The sequence below is a fragment of the Emydura macquarii genome, unplaced genomic scaffold (genome assembly GCF_026122565.2).
Source record: "Emydura macquarii macquarii isolate MOO-44397 ecotype Brisbane River unplaced genomic scaffold, CSIRO-AGI_Emac_v2 contig_374, whole genome shotgun sequence".
Classification (NCBI taxonomy): Eukaryota; Metazoa; Chordata; order Testudines; family Chelidae; genus Emydura; species Emydura macquarii.
In genome coordinates, this window is record NW_027130511.1 from 7,546,505 (window position 1) to 7,565,340 (window position 18,836).

An 18,836-nucleotide genomic window follows, 5' to 3' on the forward strand; every position below is an offset into this window, starting at 1 on the left:
TATGTGAAGTCATGCCATGTCCTCTTTCTGGAACCTGGTCCAAGCTTTGGAGGCCTAGGGTGGTCAGACATAGTGTGGCTCTGAGCGGGAATGGAGGCACACTTACTCTTCTTCTCAACTGGTGGGATGGTGGCTATGATGCAGTTATATAAAGCAGGGAATGGATGAGGGCTGCCTGAGGCACACCTTGTGTCCAAAAATCACATAGTCATTCATGAGAATTTCTTTCCAACTTAGATTGAGATGAGGAATGAGCCTTTGAGACTTTACTGTAGGAAGTTGGGAGGCAGTAATTTCCCCAGGAATAGGGCACTCAGACTTGGGGACAGATGGTTCCCTGTGAGCTGAAGCAGTGTACTTTGTCTTTGGAAGGGTTACCCTGATGAATGGGAGGCAACACTGTTTTCCAAGAAGCAAGGCTCCTGGCCTTGGGGGATTCTCCTAGGAGTGGGGAAAGGACAAGACCATCTCCCAGGGACAGGCTCCTCAGCCTTGGAAAGATTGTGCATGACTGTTTCTCACCGTAGTCTTTCTGCTGACACAGGGCGCCTGGGTTTGGATTCAGAAGAGGATCACTACACCCCTCAGAAGGTAAAACTCCAGCTGCCTCCTTCTGATACGCCTCTTGGGCATTGATCCGGGTCCAAATGAGTCACTGTTTTCAAAAATTTGCTGCTTTGAGTTTGTTTTTCCCAAGACACAACAGAGCTTTGAGGATCCCATGTTCACCTCACCAATTACTGGCCCTAGATCTAATGGCAGCTATCAGTCTGTCTGAGAAGGGAAATATAGCTCTCAAAATGTCCAAACTAGGGTGCCTCCTGCCAGTCTCACTGCTGAGACCTCCTTGCACAGACAAATAATAGCAAGTGCTGAACTTGATGAGAGAGCCCCATAGGAAAGGAGGTTCCTGAACTATTAGTCAGTATCAGATTCCACGCCCCTGATAGAGGAAAATTGTGCTTCTGTAACCTTCTTTCACAAAATAATGTCAAAAGGAAAATGAATTGATATAATTTGTCAAAGATTATTTGAAAGTTCGTATAAAATCTCTCCCAAAAAGGAGTGTGAAGTAAAGTTCTATCCTGGATTAGAAACCGGCTAAGAGACAGACAGCAAAGGATAAGAATAATTTATCAATTTTCCTCATGGCAAGAAGTTAAATGGAGGCTCCAAGTGTTGCTTGGTATGTATATTAATGATCAGCACAAGTGGATGAACAGACAGGTAGTAAATTTTGCAGATTACACAAACTTATGTTGATCAGGCAATACTAGAGAAGACTGTGAGACAACTCCAGCAAGTTGTTTGCATGGCTAAAATGTTACTGTGATCATTTTCTTCCACTTACCATAAAGATGCTGTATAGATAAACAAATAATTCCCTGATCTTTATCATTACACTTGTTCTTACTTCCCCTACCCTCGCTGTCAGTTGTTCTAATTCAATAAAGAATCAGATGTTTACATCGAATAGGAAAGAAGATGCAGAAGCAAGAAAAACACACATGCTTTGGGGATAAAAGCCAAATTCTGAAAGTGCTTAAGACAGTGATGCCCAAACTTTTCCTGTCACGTCCCCCCTTACCAGTAATGGAGTCTGCCCGTGACCCCCTCCATTACTGCACAGTTGGATCAACAGCGGCGCTTGAACTGAAGGCAGAGCTGGGGATGGGGGTGGAGCTAGGGTTAGTGGTGGAGTTGGTCTGGGGGTCAAGGGGGCATGATGGCAGGGCTTAGGGACAAAGTAGAGCTGGGGCTCAGGCCGGAGCAAAGCTGCAGTTGGGGGTGGAATGGAGCTGGAGCTGGAGAGAGGCTGGGTGGTGCTCCCTCCCTGCCCCCTGTGGGGGCTGGCCTCTGCCTGCTGCGTGCTCCCTGAATGTTCCTCTGTGCCCCTTTTGGGGAGGGTGCGCCCCACAGTTTGGGGACCACTGGTTTAAGAAGTAACTTCCCTTCTGGAATATCAATAACAATAGTTACTAATACAAAATACCATTAAAGTCACAAGCTTGGTAGGATTCAGTGGATAATATGTTTATATGGATGGGCTTCAGGTCATAAAACCAAACTAACTGTCAGAAGACAGAACTTCCCTGTGGTCAGTTTATTCTGTTACGAAATTTCTTTCACATTCATCTGAAGCAGCTTATATGGGCCATTGTCAGGAATAGGTCCTAGACTAGATGAGCCACTGCTCTGATCCAGTCAGGCATTTCCTATGTTCTAGGTTTGGGTTTGGTCCTTGGTTTCTGCTCTGTAGCTGCCAGGTCTTAATTCCTGATATTTGTGTTTTCAATCTAGGTGGATGTTCCAAAGACCTTGAACATTGTCTCAGTCCAGTGTGGCTGTGATGGCACCTTCCTGCTGACCCAAACGGGCAAAGTGCTGGCATGTGGACTCAACGAGTTCAACAAACTGGGCCTGAACCAATGCACATCAGGGATCATCAACCATGATGTGAGTGCATCTGGTGCTCCTGTGCCTGATCCCAGGGTTACCTAGAAGATGGGGAAGCAGAGATCCCCCAACAATGGCAAGGAATCCATCACATGGGATACATCCATCCACTGGATCCCAGCTCAGAACTCCAGGGGGAAGGGAAATCCCAAGGCACCAGCTAGTATAATGAGAGGCAAATCATTCCCCAGCCTCACATCTGCCAGGGGTTCAATTCACTTCTGTGGTGGTAAAACAGCATGTTAGCTGCATCTGGGGAACTCGTACAATGTAAGTGGAATCAGCCTGGCAGGAATTGCCTGCCTCCTTGCAGGGCTGGCAGACCCAGCACTGTCCTCTACCCAAGACCTGCATAGACAGATCTTGGCTGGTGAATGTGCATGATGTATGTGCCCGTGGGGTGCTGGCTCTGGGCTTTAGCTGATTGTCTGGTCTCTTCCTTCAGACCTACTATGAAGTTCCCTACACCACTTCCCTTACTCTGGCCAAGCAGCTCTCCTTCTACAAGATCCGCACCATTGCCCCAGGAAGGACGCACACAGCTTCCATAGATGGTGAGATCTATTCATAGTGCAAGTGCTGTTGGGGAATGGCTCCACTTCCAGTTAGAGGAACTAGTTGTACTCCCAAGGGATATGCTTTCACTGGCTTGTATGCTGTGTTCAGAGTTAGTGAGGATACCAGTTGTCTGGCCCTTTAAATCAGCTCTATTCCATTTCATTCCAGCTCCACTGAGCGAAGTAGAAGCTCCTGAAGCCCCACCCAGTGATTGTGAGCTGAGTGCTCACCCTTGGGCATTGAAGGTTTTAGATAGGGTCTCAGCTCCCTTTGCCACTGGCTGTCAGTTCCTGGCGCAGGCATGAATTTCATGTTGTTCAGCAGCAGCGATATCAGAGCTTGGGTCAGCCGTGTTAAAGAAAGGGGAGGCTTGTGCATGGAAAGGATAATACCTTGGAAAAGCTGAGGTTCCGCTTTAGAACTTGTTCAGGCCTTTGGTTCCCCCTGCCAGGACACCTCAGTTAAGGGACTGGGAGGAATCATGGGATCCAGAGTGAAAGGTGGGAAGCAAAGAGAGATTTGAATGGTGGGGGAAGTTTCTTGGACTGAAGCAATTCTCACTGGCTAGTAGCCCCCTACCAGCATGACCAGGTTCTTAGCAGAGTCCTTTTTAGTCAGGGGCTGTTGCTACAAGTTCTCTTTGTATGCATACTTGCTTTCCATTTTGGGTACCCACCATGACTCTCCTCATTCCTCCTGTCAGAGCGGGGACGCTTACTGACCTTTGGCTCCAACAAATGTGGACAGCTGGGTGTTGGCGACTATAAGAAGCATCTGGGAATTAACCTGCTGGGAGGCCCCCTTGGGGGTAAGCAGGTGATCAGGGTTTCATGTGGAGATGAATTCACCATAGCTGCTACTGACGGTGAGTGGGCATTTGTGAGGCTGCAGTGGACTCCTCCTATGGGCTGGGTCTGCAGAATAGTTTGACATTTGACTCCCATCTAGCAGTGGGAGCATTTCCTGTATCATCTGCCATCAGGATAGCAGAGAAGGACTGTAGTTTTTGCAGTTACCTCCGGCACAGTCAGTCTCAGAAAGGCTATGACTGGAATAGGCAAATTTTCCTGGATTGGTGCCATATCAGTGGGATAGGGCAGCCCAAAGCTTTAGCTAATGCTAAGCGTTGAGCTGAAGACTGGCTGCTACACTTCACTACACACAATTTTATCCCTCCAGTGGCTGGCTGGGAGCAGGTGGATTAGATGCCCCGTCTGTCTTGAACCAGAGTAGTTATGGGAAAGGAGTGAGGTCTGTAATGAGTCCAGGACGGCAGGGCCCCGGAAGAGAAATGAGGTGTTTCTAAGTTTAGGCTAATGGATCAGTTTTTCCCTAGATAACCATATCTTTGCCTGGGGCAATGGTGGGAATGGACGTCTGGCAATGACACCAACAGAAAGAGCTCATGGCTCCGATATTTGTACTTCATGGCCTCGGCCCATTTTTGGGTCCCTGCATCACGTTCCAGATCTGTCCTGCCGAGGCTGGCACACCATTCTCATCGTTGGTGAGTGTGATTCATGGACGGGCTGCTCCAAGGACAGTTGTTGTGATAGCTCAGTACTCACTGACATGGGCTTACTGGGAGGGAGGGTCAAGATCATTCTGGGGGAACTCGCTGGTGAGTCCACATCAGCCCCAGTACTGGAACGCTGGCTTTGTCCTGGTTTGATTTGTACTACCTTCGCTAGAGCCCATTTACTGAAGGAATATTTCTTCTTTCCTCAGAAAAGGTGCTGAATTCTAAAACCATCCGATCCAACAGTAGTGGCTTGTCCATTGGTACGGGTGAGTAACCAGCTGGGGATAAAAGCCAGGTGTGTCACGTCACAGCTGGGGTTCCTGGGCAGCAGCAGCTCTGAGACACACTGGAAAGCTTCAGACATGAGCACAGGTCATTTCAAAGGGCTTTCAGAGCTTGTCATTACCCATCCTACATTTATTGCTTCCTGCCTGCACTGGGCTTCCTGGTCTCCTTCCCTACTGGGGCCAGCTGACTGCCTTCCTCTCCAGCATTCTGGTATCTGTGAAGAGCATGCTGAAAGGAGGGTACTTTCCTCAATTAGTACAGTATGACACACACTGTCTGCTTAGGTGCCAGCAAAACTATCCTTGTAAATCAAACCAGCTTTCAACCCAGTCAAACCCCCTAGAAGTGTGAGATCTGAGAAAACTAGAGCAGCTGAAATTTCTGAAGAGCAAAGATCTTAGGTCCTTGCAGCAGGCTCTAGAGGTAACAAATGTGAGCACCAAGTACCAGAAATGTAAACATCATCTGTATATTCGGTGTTGTAGTCCCTGCCCAGCAGGAGGCTTACAGACTGAGTTAGGCAGGAGAGTGCAGACAAGGAGGTCCTTGGTCTGTGCGTGGTGACTGTTGTCCTATCCGGTTACCTTGGTATCTAGGTGTGAATTATGGTATTTGTCCAACTGCACAGACTGAGACCTCTGTTTTTTCAGACGTGGCCCATGTGAGTGGACGCACCTCGGTCCTGTCACAGGGTTTCATTTCTGTCTTTGAAAGGCCTCAAAGAAGAATGTGAAGGGCTTTGAATAAAGAGAGGGAGACCAACTAGTGCACAAAATGAGGAAGGGCCAAGCCTAAGGGGAAGAATCCAAAAGCATGGGAGAGGAATAGGAAGAGATGGAGGCAGGAGCTGAGCTGTGTGGGGCCTTTAAGATGAGATGCTTGAACTTGATGTGGAAGGCAAGAGGAGATCAATAGAGGGAGGTGAGTGGGGAGGTGATATGGTGACAGCTGCTGGAGGGGACACCTTTGCAGGGTGGGTAAAAATTAACGATTTTTTTTTAAAAATAAAAAAATCTGATTTTTTTATTTAAATCAGATTTTTAATTTTTTTAAAATCAATAAAATACTAAATTTCTCTCCTTTAAAAAATAAGTTACAATTAAATCTCATCACAAACATGCTAACCCTACACTTACAGTCTCATAAAAATGAATGAATGGCTCTAGTCTGTCCAGCCTAACTACCAGCTCTTGCTTCTTGAAAGTTCTGGGCTTTCAGTTTCTGTTTCTCAGCAGACTAAAGTTACATGTGCAAAGAAAGACACAGGCTGGGTAGGATTATTGTTGTTTTCTGCTTTTGTGGTGGTAGAGCTGGGCCAAGCAAGGCAAAGGAGTTAAAGACACTGTCTTAAAGACAGAGAGACAAAGGACAGAGGCAGAGTAGAAAGGAACAGGAGTGTACTGGAAAGAAAAAGGGAAGACATTATTCAGTACACACACAGCTTCCTATATTCCCCCACACTTTTGCCACAGAAAAACTCTCATGGCTCCTGGGTGTAAGAGAGATCCTATCTGGGAATATTTTGAAGAAATTCCTTCCCTGGGTAAAAAAGGAAAATGTGTCAAGTGTAAGCAGTGCAAGAAGGAGATGCAGGGCCTAGTTGCAAGAATGAAACATCATAATGAAAACTGCTTATTGGGAGAAAATGATGTGGATGAAGATGTAGATATGTCTGAAGAACAATGTGGATCAACTGGTTAGTAACTTAAATAATTCACTTTGCAATGCATCATTCTTCAAGGCTGTCTCTATGCCTTTTAGTATAAGTATGATTTAACAAGTAAATTCCCAAGCTGTTTGCGATGTTGGATGTTGCTAGAAAAAAAAGTTTAGTTTAGCTAATCCTTATGGCTTGTTTAATTAGTTAACTAGGTTTAGAATCTATCACTCAACTATACGGTACAGAAAGCTGCAGTAAGAGAAATCTAGAGTTGCCATTGGGTGTCATTTTCTTATTTTACATTACATATTACATGCCCCTTATTTTGGCCACAGACCATAATGGTGATGCCATAAATCTATTCCCTATTTTACTTCAGCATAACTCAGTTTTCCCAAGGGAACCCCATCCTATACTTGTCTTCTCAAAAAGCAGAAGTGCCAGTGAGTTCTATGGGGCTTACTTCAAAACTAAGTGCACTCTAAATGCAGTCAGTCTTAGCTTTTTTGGTAATTTGGAATCGGATCTGCATCCTTGCTTAAAAAAAATGTAAATGATTAACTGAATAATAGAGTGAGAAGAACTGAAGAACGACTATTCCAAATCATTTTTGAATTTTGTTTCAGAATCCCACTTAAGCATAAGAGACTTTGACTGTGACTGTCTAACTGCTACAACTTCCGGGTTATCTGTTGGTACTGTTAGCAGCAGTGCTGCAACTAAACGTATTTCAGACAACAAAGTATCAGTAGCAAGCAAAAGATTTCAGTCATCCAGTGAAACTTCCGTCATGGATGGATTTGTAGTAAGGACCAACAAATACCAACAAGACACCATAGATGAAAAGATTGCTCAGTTCATTTATGCCACAAATTCTGCTTTTCGCATTGTTAACTATGTCAATGAAGTGTTTTTTGTTGAGTCCTTATGACCAGACTACAGTCCACCTGGTAGAGCAGACATTGATGGAAGGTTGCTAGGTACAGTGTATGAGAAGGAACTTGAACAGTGTGCAAGAAATACTGAAGGAAAATATGCCAGTTAAGCCTTGATGGGTGGAGCAATGTACACAATGATCCAGTAATATGTGTCTGTGTGACAATAGAAGATGGGGTTGCATATCTTTCAGAAACAATAGATACACCAGGAAATGCCCACCCAACAGAATATTTAAAAGAAGTGGCAGTGAAAACTGTAATAAACTGAACAAAAATTTAGCTGTCACGTGTGCAGTTTTGTCACAGACAATGTTGCAAATGTGGCAAAGATGAGACAATACTTAGAAGAAGAAATGGAAGGATGTTCCTTAATAACATACGGCTGCAATGCCCATTTAATGCATCTTTTAGCCAAAGACTTAAGTACGTTTTCTCCAGGAATAAAAGAAAATGTTGTTAAAGTCACAAAATACTTCCGTAAGAACCATTTTGCTTCAGCTTCACTGAAGGGAGCAGGAGGATCCAAACTAATTCTCCCTCAAGATGTTCTATGGAATTCTGTGGTTGATTGCTTTCAACAATTTATTAAGAACTGGCCTAGTCTCATAAATCTTTGTGAAGAAAACTGATAAAAATAGATGGCAGTATCTCATCCAAGTATCTAACATTGGATTAAAGAGGAATGTAGAGGATATGCTCAGTATACTGAAGCCTATATCCATAGCCTTAAAAACTTCAGAGAAATTGTTGCTGATGCTGTTGAAATTTGGAAGGCACTTCAAGAGACATTGAAGAAAGAAATACCTCACCAGAAAGTTAAACTGGAGGCAATAAAGAAGCGAATGGATCAAGCACTAACTCCACCTCATTTTCTTGAGACATTCTCAACCCCAGATATAAAGGTAGATGCCTAACTTCTGAAGAAGATGATGCCGCCATGACATTGGCATCTCAAAATCACTCCTCAGTTATGCCAGTCATAATAAATTTCAGGGCTGGAGTGGAACCATTTAAACAGTACATGTTTACTGATGATGATTTGAACAAAATCACCCCCCTAAATTGGTGGAAATCATTAACCAGGCACCTTGACACAGAATTCCTTCAGTTGTTAAGCCAACTTTTCACAGCAGTAGCTTCCTCCTCAGGCACAGAGAGAATATTTTAATCGTTTGGTATTATTCACTCAAAGCTAAGAAATCGACTGGGAGTTGAAAAAGCAGAAAAACTCATTTCTATTTGTCTATGAATAAAAAAGACAGTGGGAATGGGGAAGATGAGAGCTAGTTGTAGAAGTTTTAAGGACAGCGTATGTTTAGTGTTGTGATGACTTGTCTGTTAATGTTAATAAAATTTGAAAATTAAAAAAGGAGTTTAAGCACAGCTGTCAGCTGGCAACTCAGGAGACTGCTGCAATTGCAAATGTGAAACATTTATGTAACATTTAAGATATAGTTTAATAAAATATAAGTGCTTTTGTGTTTGTGTGTGTGATTTAGTTCTTACCATTCCTAATGTACTGCTGCTGCATCTGCAGCTTGACAAAGGTAATGAGTATTATGTACTATTTTCTTAATAAAAATCAAGTTATCTAAGAAATTACACAAAGTATACCCTCCTAGATGTTGTAAAATGCTGTATTGAGTTGTAAATTATCATGTTTTAGTGATCAGATTTGCACCATTGTTTAAGAAATATGTGAAGAAGTATCAGTGGGAAACTTGATTTAAATCAATGATTTTTTTCTTGGTGATGTAAATCAATGATTCAAATCACCTTGATTTAAATCAATCCACCCTACACTTTTGGCAGAAACATTTTGGATGGATTGAAGGAGAGTGAGGTCAGAGGCGTGTTGGTGGGAGAGCTGGACACTGTGTGGTCTGTGTCTAGTTAGACAGCTTAGCGTGGGGTGCCAGTGGTTCAATAACTCTCACCAAAGTGGCAATGACCTTTCAAACGGACTCTCTTATGAGGGTTTAGGAAGGCAGGGCAGGCTGATAGGATTGGACTGGAAACTTTGCGGCAGTAGGTGGGACTGGATGAGTGGCTACAGATATGAAGAAAGGGGATAGTGTGTGGGGAGAAAGCAGTCAACTCTTCTATCTGATCTTTACAGGCATTTGTCAGCAGTGTCCCTTTCTGTAACAGGAGGCTGCTTGATGGATGAGGAGGTGGTTACCTATCTGAGAGTCACTGCAGGGACTTCTGGGTGGGGAGAGATGGGACCAGGAAGCAAGAATGTGTGGCAGAAGGTCATTTTTGGGGAGGGTTGCATGGTATTTACTTAATCAGCTAGAAGGAGATGATGTCCAGGCAAATACTCACCCTCAGGGTTCTGCAGTAAAAGTAGCTTCCAGGGGGATAACCGCCTCTTCCCTTTTCTCTATCTCATCTGGGATCCAGTAGCAGCTATATTCCCTGAACTGGCAAGCCAGTGAAATGTGTAAGGTTGTTGCTTCTCTTTCTTGTCTACCAGTGGCTCAGAGCTGCACAACTGGTGGAGGAGAGGAGGAGGAAACTGAGCAGGAATCTGAGACCCCTGATCCAAGTGGAGGCTTTCGGGGAACCATGGAAGCAGATCGTGGAATGGGGGCCTGGATCAGTGCCACAGAGGCCATGGGAGACAGTAGTGCTGACAGCAGCTCCTGCCCTGGCTGGCTGCGTAAGGTAACAGACTGCCTTGTGAATTCATCTAAAATCCCAGAGTCTGGAATCACAGTTAAGGGCCCAGCAAGAAGAGCTCTGAGAGGCTTCTCTCCAAACTGTTTGTGCAGCCTCTATTCTGCCCCATCAGAGGGCACAGGAGTCACCCTCTTCACCAGATTGACTTTTCTCTGCACTCATTGTTCTGTGGTAGTACCTGGAATTAGACGCAGCAGACACCACCAGTTTGGTCCACTTACTGTACCCTATTTACACACACACACACATCATACATCATTTGAAAGTTTATCATGTCTACTTTAAGATGAGCTACAATATGGAGCTGTCAGTTGGTGCCATTACCATAGAAATGGGATAAACAATGATACCATCAACACATTAAAATGACCACTTTGAAATATTTGCTTTCATTTCTGTTAGTTTAATTACTCTAGGTATTATTGCAAGACATAAAATTGGATTTCTTTGTGACCCAAAGCATCACAACAACAATCTAAAGAGTGAGACAAAATCTAATAATAAATTCATACAGGTATCATTGAAATGTAATAGCATTGGTAACATTTCTAGTCAACATTATCATCATCTTGGTCATCATTATGATTTCTACTGAGTGTGCATGGAAACCATAATCTTCATTGCCTTGGCTTGTACACAGTTTTGTGCAGGGAAGATTGTTCTTATTACAGACGCAGTGGATTGTGCTGCAACTTCTACTGGTACAGCCACAAATAAGGTCTTGGAGAAGCTCAGATGCCATTGGGCCCTTGTTGAAGAAAACAGGAAGTAGTTTGTCATCTGCGTTGCAATAGTGTTCCAATATCTGGTTTACCAATATGTTAGGACATTCAAGTAACTGTTTGCCAAGATGCTCTTTTGTTGTGCTTTTCAAAACTGTCCTTATGTGGTGGGAGTTTGGCCAGTGACTTGTTCTTTATGATGGCTAGATTGAGGTGTAAGCAATTCAGGTCTCCGTGGGTCTCCTTTTCTTTCTCACACTGGTTAGACAGCACTGCTACCAACTTCTTTGGTGCAGAAAGTCACTCTTTCCCAATTTGGCAAGATGTCTGAAGTGGTAAGCTATCTATGTTTTGACAACATTAAACAGTTTTTTCCCAATACTAAATAGGGCTGATGCAGAGTCACATCCTGTTAATATATGTACAGCAGGAAGTGTGTTGCAGAAATCAGGATGAATGCATCACAAATTGCATGCACAATATGAAGCAATGCTTGTCAGTTGTGCTGGTAATGGTAATGGCGCCAATATATTACCTCTGTGTTCCAGTTTTGGAAAGCAGTGAACAGCAAGGACCAAAATTTCTGTATCAGGTGACCTTATGGTTCCTGTGACACCAAGAGACCCAAAAGCCATTTTGGCGCACACAGCATGCAGAAGCATCCTTGTGTCACTTTCCTCTGAGTACTGTATAAGTCTTGGACTGCTTCAAAACCTCTTCTGGTGATGGACTTTGCTTACTTCACCACTGGAAAAGCCTTCAGCAAAAAAGAATGTTTGTGTTGGGTGTTCCTACACTCTCAGGTGCATTTTTAACCCTGTATTCCTAGATGGATTTTACAAGTGATCGCTTGTTGGATATCACATTTAGAACCTTTTTCCATGGAAGCACAGAGCATACTCCGATTGCCTGGTATTTCTTGCATTCAACTTTAGATTCTGTCCAGCACTGTCTTTCTGCAGTTTTCACAAAGTTCCTGTCATATCTGTCAAAGACTTTGATTACAGAATTATCTTTGTCAAATCCTTTTAGTACTCAGCAGGCAATTAATCAAATGTGTGGGATTTGTCTCCAGCCATCATTTGTATGACAGCCATGGCATCTCCGATGTACACTGTGGTTTCTTTGCAACATGCTCTTAGCTTATGGAGTCTTTCAGCCTGAGCTTCCAGCTGATGCCCTAATTCAGCTTTGTCTGTTCTTCTCATTGTTCCATCAGCATGGAAGTGGGACATGAGCACGGTGCTGTTGGATGATTAAGAACAGTTGCCATTGAAACATCATCTCTGCATCTTGCTAAGGACTAGGCTCTGCGGAAAACAATTTCAGGACTAATGACTGCTGCGATTGTCCCTCCTTTGGGAGACTTAAATTTGGTCTTTTTGGCCATGTCAGCAAGTGTTTTGATGCCAGATTTCTTGACTGGGCTGAAGATGTGTCCTGTCAGAATCAGGTGCGCCTCTCACAAGTTCTTCACCAACATCTGCTGCTACATCTGATTTTAAACACAGTCTAGCAGATATGTTGATAAGCTCCTCTGGATGTGATTCAGGGTCAAATGGGTTTGTTATGTTGTTGACGACATGGCTGGTAAGAGGTGTAACATGCTCTTCATCCTTTAGTGCACATGCAAGGACCTGTTTGTGGACTTTGTCTTCATTACTTGTTGTTAGGCCACTTCTTTTTCCATAGTTTTTTGCATATTTATACTATCACACTATGTATTATCATCTCTATTGCTAATACTGACCTGTGCATAAGTGTCACTGAATTAAAAAGCTAGTTTCTAGAATATTTCAAAGGCAAGTACTGCATGCATAGGCAATTAAAAATTAAAACATTCTACCAGGCAGACTAGATGCTATATTGTATGTACAATAACTTACCTTAGGAATTCACATACATTTATATTTGCCCACTATGCAGTACAAACTGTAGATATGCAATCTGCTGCTAATGGTGCACAACCTTCAGTGTGAGACTGATCTGGTCAAACTTTAATCGAGAGTATAAAAAACTGTTATAGTCACTTGTGAGATACTTTGACAATTAAGAATATGCAATGTGAAAATATTTCATGTTAGTATATTACAAAATGTTGATATTAATCTTTTTTGCCACATGCTAAACAGCTTAGTCATTTCTGAAAAAAATGCAAAACTAATACAAATCTGCTAATACATTATTTGGTAGCTTTGACCAATAAACACCACATTAAGATGTTGAAATTAACTTAAATAGTAAAAACTGTAGTCATGGTCATGTTGCAGTATCTCTGGAACTGTGCAGAAAATGACACTTTTTTTTTCTTTTGGGTACTAGTGTTTCACTTTGCCTACAGGCTTACTGCACCACTTGATAGCTCCATATCATGCTTCGTGTAAACATATATAACTTAAAAGCTTATTTTATGTATGATGTGGATGTGTGTAGGATGGGTACATTAAACTCCAAAAGTATGGCTCTTTTTGGAGAATTGCTGCATGCCTAAATGGTCCCACAAATGGGACCTGTTAGCTAACCAGCCCACACCAGCAAATGATGTGGAGTTCACCCCAGTGATGATCTGAGACAGAGGTTCTCAACCTTTTTTTCCCCGAGTACCACTCGGGCCAGGTACAGTCAGGTCAAGAACCACTTGACCTGACTGTACCCGACCCAAGTACCACTCGGGAAAGAAAGGGGGGGGCACTTGCGGCGGCGGGGAGGGACTTGCGGCGGGTTACATGGGGGAAATAATGCCCTCCGCCGAAACCCTTCCGCCGTTTGCCCCTTTTCGGCAGCAAGGTTTCGCAGGGGCGGGTAGGAGGGCACTTCCGGCGGTGGATTTGGCGGCGCGGTACGGCTCGTGCACCACCCAGCCTTCTCGTAAGTACCACCGGTGGTTGAGAACCGCTGATCTGAGAACCTAGTGCAGTGCCAGGCAAATGAACAGAGGAGAGGGTCTCCCTGCTAGTCTGACTTCAGGCAAAGGATCTGCTGTGTGAGAAGACCTTAAGCCGTAGTCATGTTTTCAACCACAAGAGGGTGCTGGTGCCTTGGCTGAAGAGATGCAGGGTGTTTGGGAGTGTGAGGAACCTCTGATACAATGCTGCTTCTGTGTCTGTCCAGGAACTAGAGAATGCTGAATTCATCCCCATGCCTGACAGCCCCTTCCCTATGAGCACAGCCTCTTCAGAGCCTGAAAAGGAGACTCTTCCCTACCAGGAATTGCAAGGACTCAAAGTGGCCTCGGATGTCCCTGCTGAATTCAACAAGCCCAAGACAGAACCCCAGGTAACATGTGGATGGTATACCTTAAGATCACCTCTCCCACAATGAATGATGAGAGCTGATGGGACTATAAATGGCAATGTTTGAGTTGTGGGGAGGTCTAGTGGGGGCCATTGGGTCTGACTAATTGATGATCTGGATGAGAGGGGAAAGGGCATGTTAATGATGTTCACAGTTGATGCTAACTTGGGAGGACTTGCAAATACAAGTGAGGAGAGAGAAATTCAAGGGGTCTAGAGAGAGTAGACATGTAGGTAGGAAATAAAATGAGTTTCACCTTAGGAAAAATGTAGCTAATGCATCTGGGGAAATATAGCCCCAGGCTGGGAAACTCCAGTGGGAGGGAGGAACCTGGGAAGCATGGACAGGGCAGAAAATTATACAGGAGTTTACAGTGCTGCTAGGACTGCCCTCTTCCAGGAGCTGCCCATCCCTAGTGGATGTGCTAATTTGTAACTCCTTTGAGAAATCAGGCTGGAGTGGTGGTGGCACCAGCAAGGAATTAGAGTGACAAGCAGGTAGCGACACCAACTGCAAAGAGGGAGAGGGGATGAAAGTGTGTCCAAGTTTGGGGTCGGGGGAGTTGGCAGTGAGTAATATAAGAGTTAATATCTTGCTGACCTGGCTATCTGAGGATCCAGCACTTAGCGCTTAGAAGTCTGCGACATTAGCAGCTGTGGTGCCAGCTTCCATCCTTAGTCTCTCACCATGGCACAGGCAGCCACTGGCCTGGGATGTTGCACACACATGCAAACTCACTCCCCCCTCTCTCTCTCTGCAGCAAACCTGTTCGGCTCCCATCCTGCCCTGTATGGAGGGGAAGGCAACATCTCCAGCTGCAGCCTGTGTGTGCAGCACTCTGCAGGCTGAGGTGGAGCGGCTGCAGGGCTTGGTGTTCCAGTGTCTGGCTGATCAACAGAAGCTGCAGCAGGAAACTAGTCGTCTCTGTGCCCAGCTCCAAAGGTTCTGCAGCGGGACAGAGAGAATGCAGCAGGTGAGAGCATCCCTTGGGTGTGACATTCAAACCACTAATTCAGGCTGAGAACTCCCATGGCCCCAGGAAGATAGGGGGGTAAAGAACTTTGATTCTGGATCTGGCTGGATTGGGGGAAGGTGGGGAGAGAAGGAGGAGCTTTTAATCAAACTCAAATCTCTTAAGACAGCAGGAGATGGGGGACAGAGCCAGAGGGTAAGAATTCCTTGTGCCTCTCGCTCTTAGTCAGCTGCAGAGACACTCTATGGCAATAATTTAGTAGTAATATAGCTATGAGGCAGGCACTTCAGTCCGTAAGGGGCCTGGGGCACTTCGTATTTCTCCTGCCCAAGAAGGGGGAAGCCAGTTAGATGCAGTGTGCCCTGGATGGGACTGCCACAGTTGGTCTCTCCGTGATGGTAGAAGCTGCATCTGGTGTAGCCAGCAGCTGAGTTCTGGGAGTGACTGAGTGTTTTGTCTGGACAGCTGCAGGCTCATTCCAAAGGAACCCAGACTGATAAAGAAGAGATGGAAACGGATCCAAAACCTGAGTTGGATTCGGATTCCTGGTGTCTCCTGGGAACGGACTCGTGCCGCACCAGCCTCTAGTCTCCTGAGCCTGCTGGGATCCATCCAACTTCACAGCACACTAACTGAATGCAGAGAGCGGTTTTCCTGGCTTCAGGTCACTTGCAGACAAGGAGCGAGGCTGGAGGCTCCAGAGCAGCACTCATGTACCTTTGGTGGGAAACACTTCCTTTAGATCTGATCTAGGAGTGAATTTTGAGAGGGGCAGGGCCCTGAGCTTCAGGCCACGGTCAGCTCAGTGATTATGGCAGCAGCAGCTCCTCTCTGTATGCCATCTGTCAATCCTGCCCTTGAGGCAAGACGACCCTGGACCCATCATAGTGATGGCTCCAGTAGCAGCTTGTGGCCCTTTTGTTGTTTCACTGCTTCCTGGGAGCTGCCCTTGGGACCCCAGCATTAGTCACTGCACCTCCAGGGGAGAGAAGGAGAACCATTGTGTACTGAAGCTGGCTGAACCCTAACACCACCTTCACTTTAAAGGAGAGAAGAACTCTGAGCTGCTCCCAGCCATTATGGCAAGGGACAGAGCTCTAGCCTGGGGGACAGCTCAACTCTGCTCATGGGCAAACAGAGCCTTGAATGTGTTTTGCTCTGGAGGCAGTGAGGAGATGGTGGTAGGGAGCATGCTGCTGGTTTGAGGTGCAGCCTCTGGCCATATAGCGGTGTGCCCTGGTTCTAGAGACGGAGTTTAAATGATTTATTCTGGGGGCCTGGCACTCAGCTAGTGCTTTTCACCCTCCAAGCACTGCACAAACCGATGAATCGGATGTAGTTTCCAGTTGTAGCAAAGGGAACTGCTTGAGATAGGGTCTCTGGTTCTTGAGTTTAGACGAGCTGCTTCCTAACCCGATGAGGTGTGTCTGGATCTCAGGCTGTGGCACACTTACTGCTCCATCTGTTCAGCTAGGTTTGGGTGCTAGAACTCCTCCTGTCATGTCTGGTTTCTCAGAACAAGCCCATTGCTGCCCCTGGCTTTGCTTCTGCTTATCCCTCACCATGGGCTGGCACACAGTCTTGATGTTGGTGTGAGCCTAGTCAGTATTTTTTTTTCCGTCCAGTGTTTTTGACAAAGTGGGAGCACAGCTGCCCTCTCAGCATGGGTTTCTAATGCAGCACACAGAGAATGTATCTTTCCCAAGGGCAGTAAATGGTTATGCCTCAGTCCAAAGCTCCCCCCTTCTCTAGCAGCACCAGGTTCTTTCTCCCAAGGAACTTGAAGTGGCCTGACACTCAGGACTTTCCCATATCCCTAGTAGGGAATGAGATAGACTTTTCTAAATTGTTTAGCTGATTGACTTGGGGTGGATCTTGGGGTGGGAAGGGCCTCTAGGGGGAACCTAATCCCTCACCTTTCCCCAAGGTGGGGCCCCTAGGAAGCAGAGTCCTCCCCTCCTTTGCAGTGGCGTGAGGCTATGATTTCTATCCCTAAAACCGTTCCCATCACCGTGGTCTGTCTAGTGTTGCCTTGAATCTTTCAATCAGAGCTGTTTCACCTGCCTTAGACTTTTCCTCCCTTGTGGGGACTGTTTAAGGGTGCTAAACTTTTTCCTGATGAAATCCTCTGTCTGGGGACAGATGCCAAAACATCCTGCTTGGAATCAGTGCTTTTAGGATCTTCTCTAGTGTCTATCACTGTGGTATCCTAGAGCTGAATCAAATGCAGTCTGTTCTGGGCAGCAACGTGGGCAGAGTTAGATATCAATCTGGCTGTTGTAAAGAGGGAAGGAGAGAGAGAGAGCCCCCATGTACGGTCTTGAGTGCCAGGATTTTAAGGGTTGCTTGGTTGCTCTTGATGATTCTGCCCTCTCTTCTCCCATATGGGTTGGAGCCAGTTCTCAGATTAGGAGTCCCAGCATAAGAGTTCTGTTGCTGCAGTGGAAGTGAAGGAGTCTGGCATGTTGCAGCAATGGCTTTGAGAAGGAGTGAAGAGCTGAGCTGGAGTCATGCCCAATAAGCGAGCACCAAGCTGATGGGAGTCGCTCTCCTGTAGTGCACTGCTATCCTTATTTCTCAATGCTCTACAGTTAGGAAGCTAGGTGCACAGACTAAATTCCCCTTGGATGTAGTAGAAGAGTCAGGTCCCTGGCAGAGGGTATCCTGTTCTCCACAACCTCATATGTGCCTTAGAGGATTCACACTATCCAAGTTGTGCCTATTGCAGACCACTGATTTCTCACCAGCCAGCTATGCAACCAAAAAAACAGTTTAAACCCAGCACTATGTTTTGGGCAGGAAAGTGAAGGGCAAGGAGCAGAAGTGCCTTTGAGAAGTTTCAAAACCCATTTTACTTCTCCCCTTCTTGCATTGCTAGCTCCATATGTCAGTCTCCTGCTAGTATTGCTATTGAGTTGTTATAGTGGAACACGACTTATGCCTCCTCTGACACTCTGGCAGAATAACTAGTTTGTCATTGTCTTTCTTTGAAAGGTTAAAGAGTGGAGTGGTTTGTAGTTTCCGTTTAAATAAATGTTTAAACTAATTCTTCAATGTATCCTGACTCTGCATGAAGGGGAGGGGGAATATGCACATTATCAGCTCTGGGCAGGTTCCTGTTGGAGCAGGGTCTCCTGCACTCTCATTCCACCAAGAGATGTGGGACAAGTGTGCACACACTCATCTTAGGAGCACGTTCGTTGCTGTGAAAAAGTGGCAAGTTTTGCATTATTAGGGACATCTACATGAAAAGAGGCTCTGTATTCCATTGGACAAACTGCTCTCTTCTTGCTGCTTCTCTTCCTGATGATGATGCCATTTTTACAACAGCTCCAAAATGGTGCCATGTGGGATATGAGCAGCAGGAAGAGGTGGGCTCAAAAGGAACAAGATCATGGTTTTCTTAGAACAGCTTTTACTAGAATATTAAGTCTCCCGCAGTCACCTGCTCAGCAGTTTTGACAAGCTGTGCTGCTGCCAGTTATGATTTATTTTTGCATTACCATAGCACTTAAGAACACCAGTCACGGATCGGGTCTCGTACTAGGTGCTGTACAAACACAGAACAAAAAGACTGTCTGATTCTCCCTTGCTGCTCTGGAGGTTTTAATCAGGTAGTCCGTGGTGTTTGTGCCTGCCTGAGTCTGCAGACAAACTGAAACAATAGCTCAACAACAAGAGGGGTGAACTGCCAATTGTTAACTCTGAAACATAAAGACAACAAGCAAGAATATCTCCT

The 18,836-nt window shown here is 45.2% G+C and overlaps 1 protein-coding gene across 4 annotated transcripts in view; it reads left to right on the forward strand.

Moving 5' to 3' along the window:
• Positions 1-18,143, forward strand: part of NEK9 (NIMA related kinase 9) — a 43,616-nt gene extending 25,473 nt beyond the window's left edge. For 2 of the 4 annotated variants that reach the window (XM_067533060.1, XM_067533070.1), the window contains exons 13-22: positions 545-591; positions 2,302-2,457; positions 2,903-3,011; positions 3,719-3,880; positions 4,352-4,522; positions 4,744-4,803; positions 9,903-10,093; positions 13,942-14,106; positions 14,885-15,097; positions 15,563-18,143. In XM_067533060.1, the coding sequence (XP_067389161.1) occupies positions 545-591; positions 2,302-2,457; positions 2,903-3,011; positions 3,719-3,880; positions 4,352-4,522; positions 4,744-4,803; positions 9,903-10,093; positions 13,942-14,106; positions 14,885-15,097; positions 15,563-15,685 (1,397 nt within the window). In that variant the 3' untranslated portion in view covers positions 15,686-18,143. Of the gene's footprint in view, positions 1-544; positions 592-2,301; positions 2,458-2,902; positions 3,012-3,718; positions 3,881-4,351; positions 4,523-4,743; positions 4,804-7,111; positions 9,842-9,902; positions 10,094-13,941; positions 14,107-14,884; positions 15,098-15,562 lie in introns of those variants that run through there. The other 2 variants (XM_067533063.1, XM_067533079.1) reach the window with 2 other exon arrangements.
• Positions 18,144-18,836: the final 693 nt, after the last annotated feature.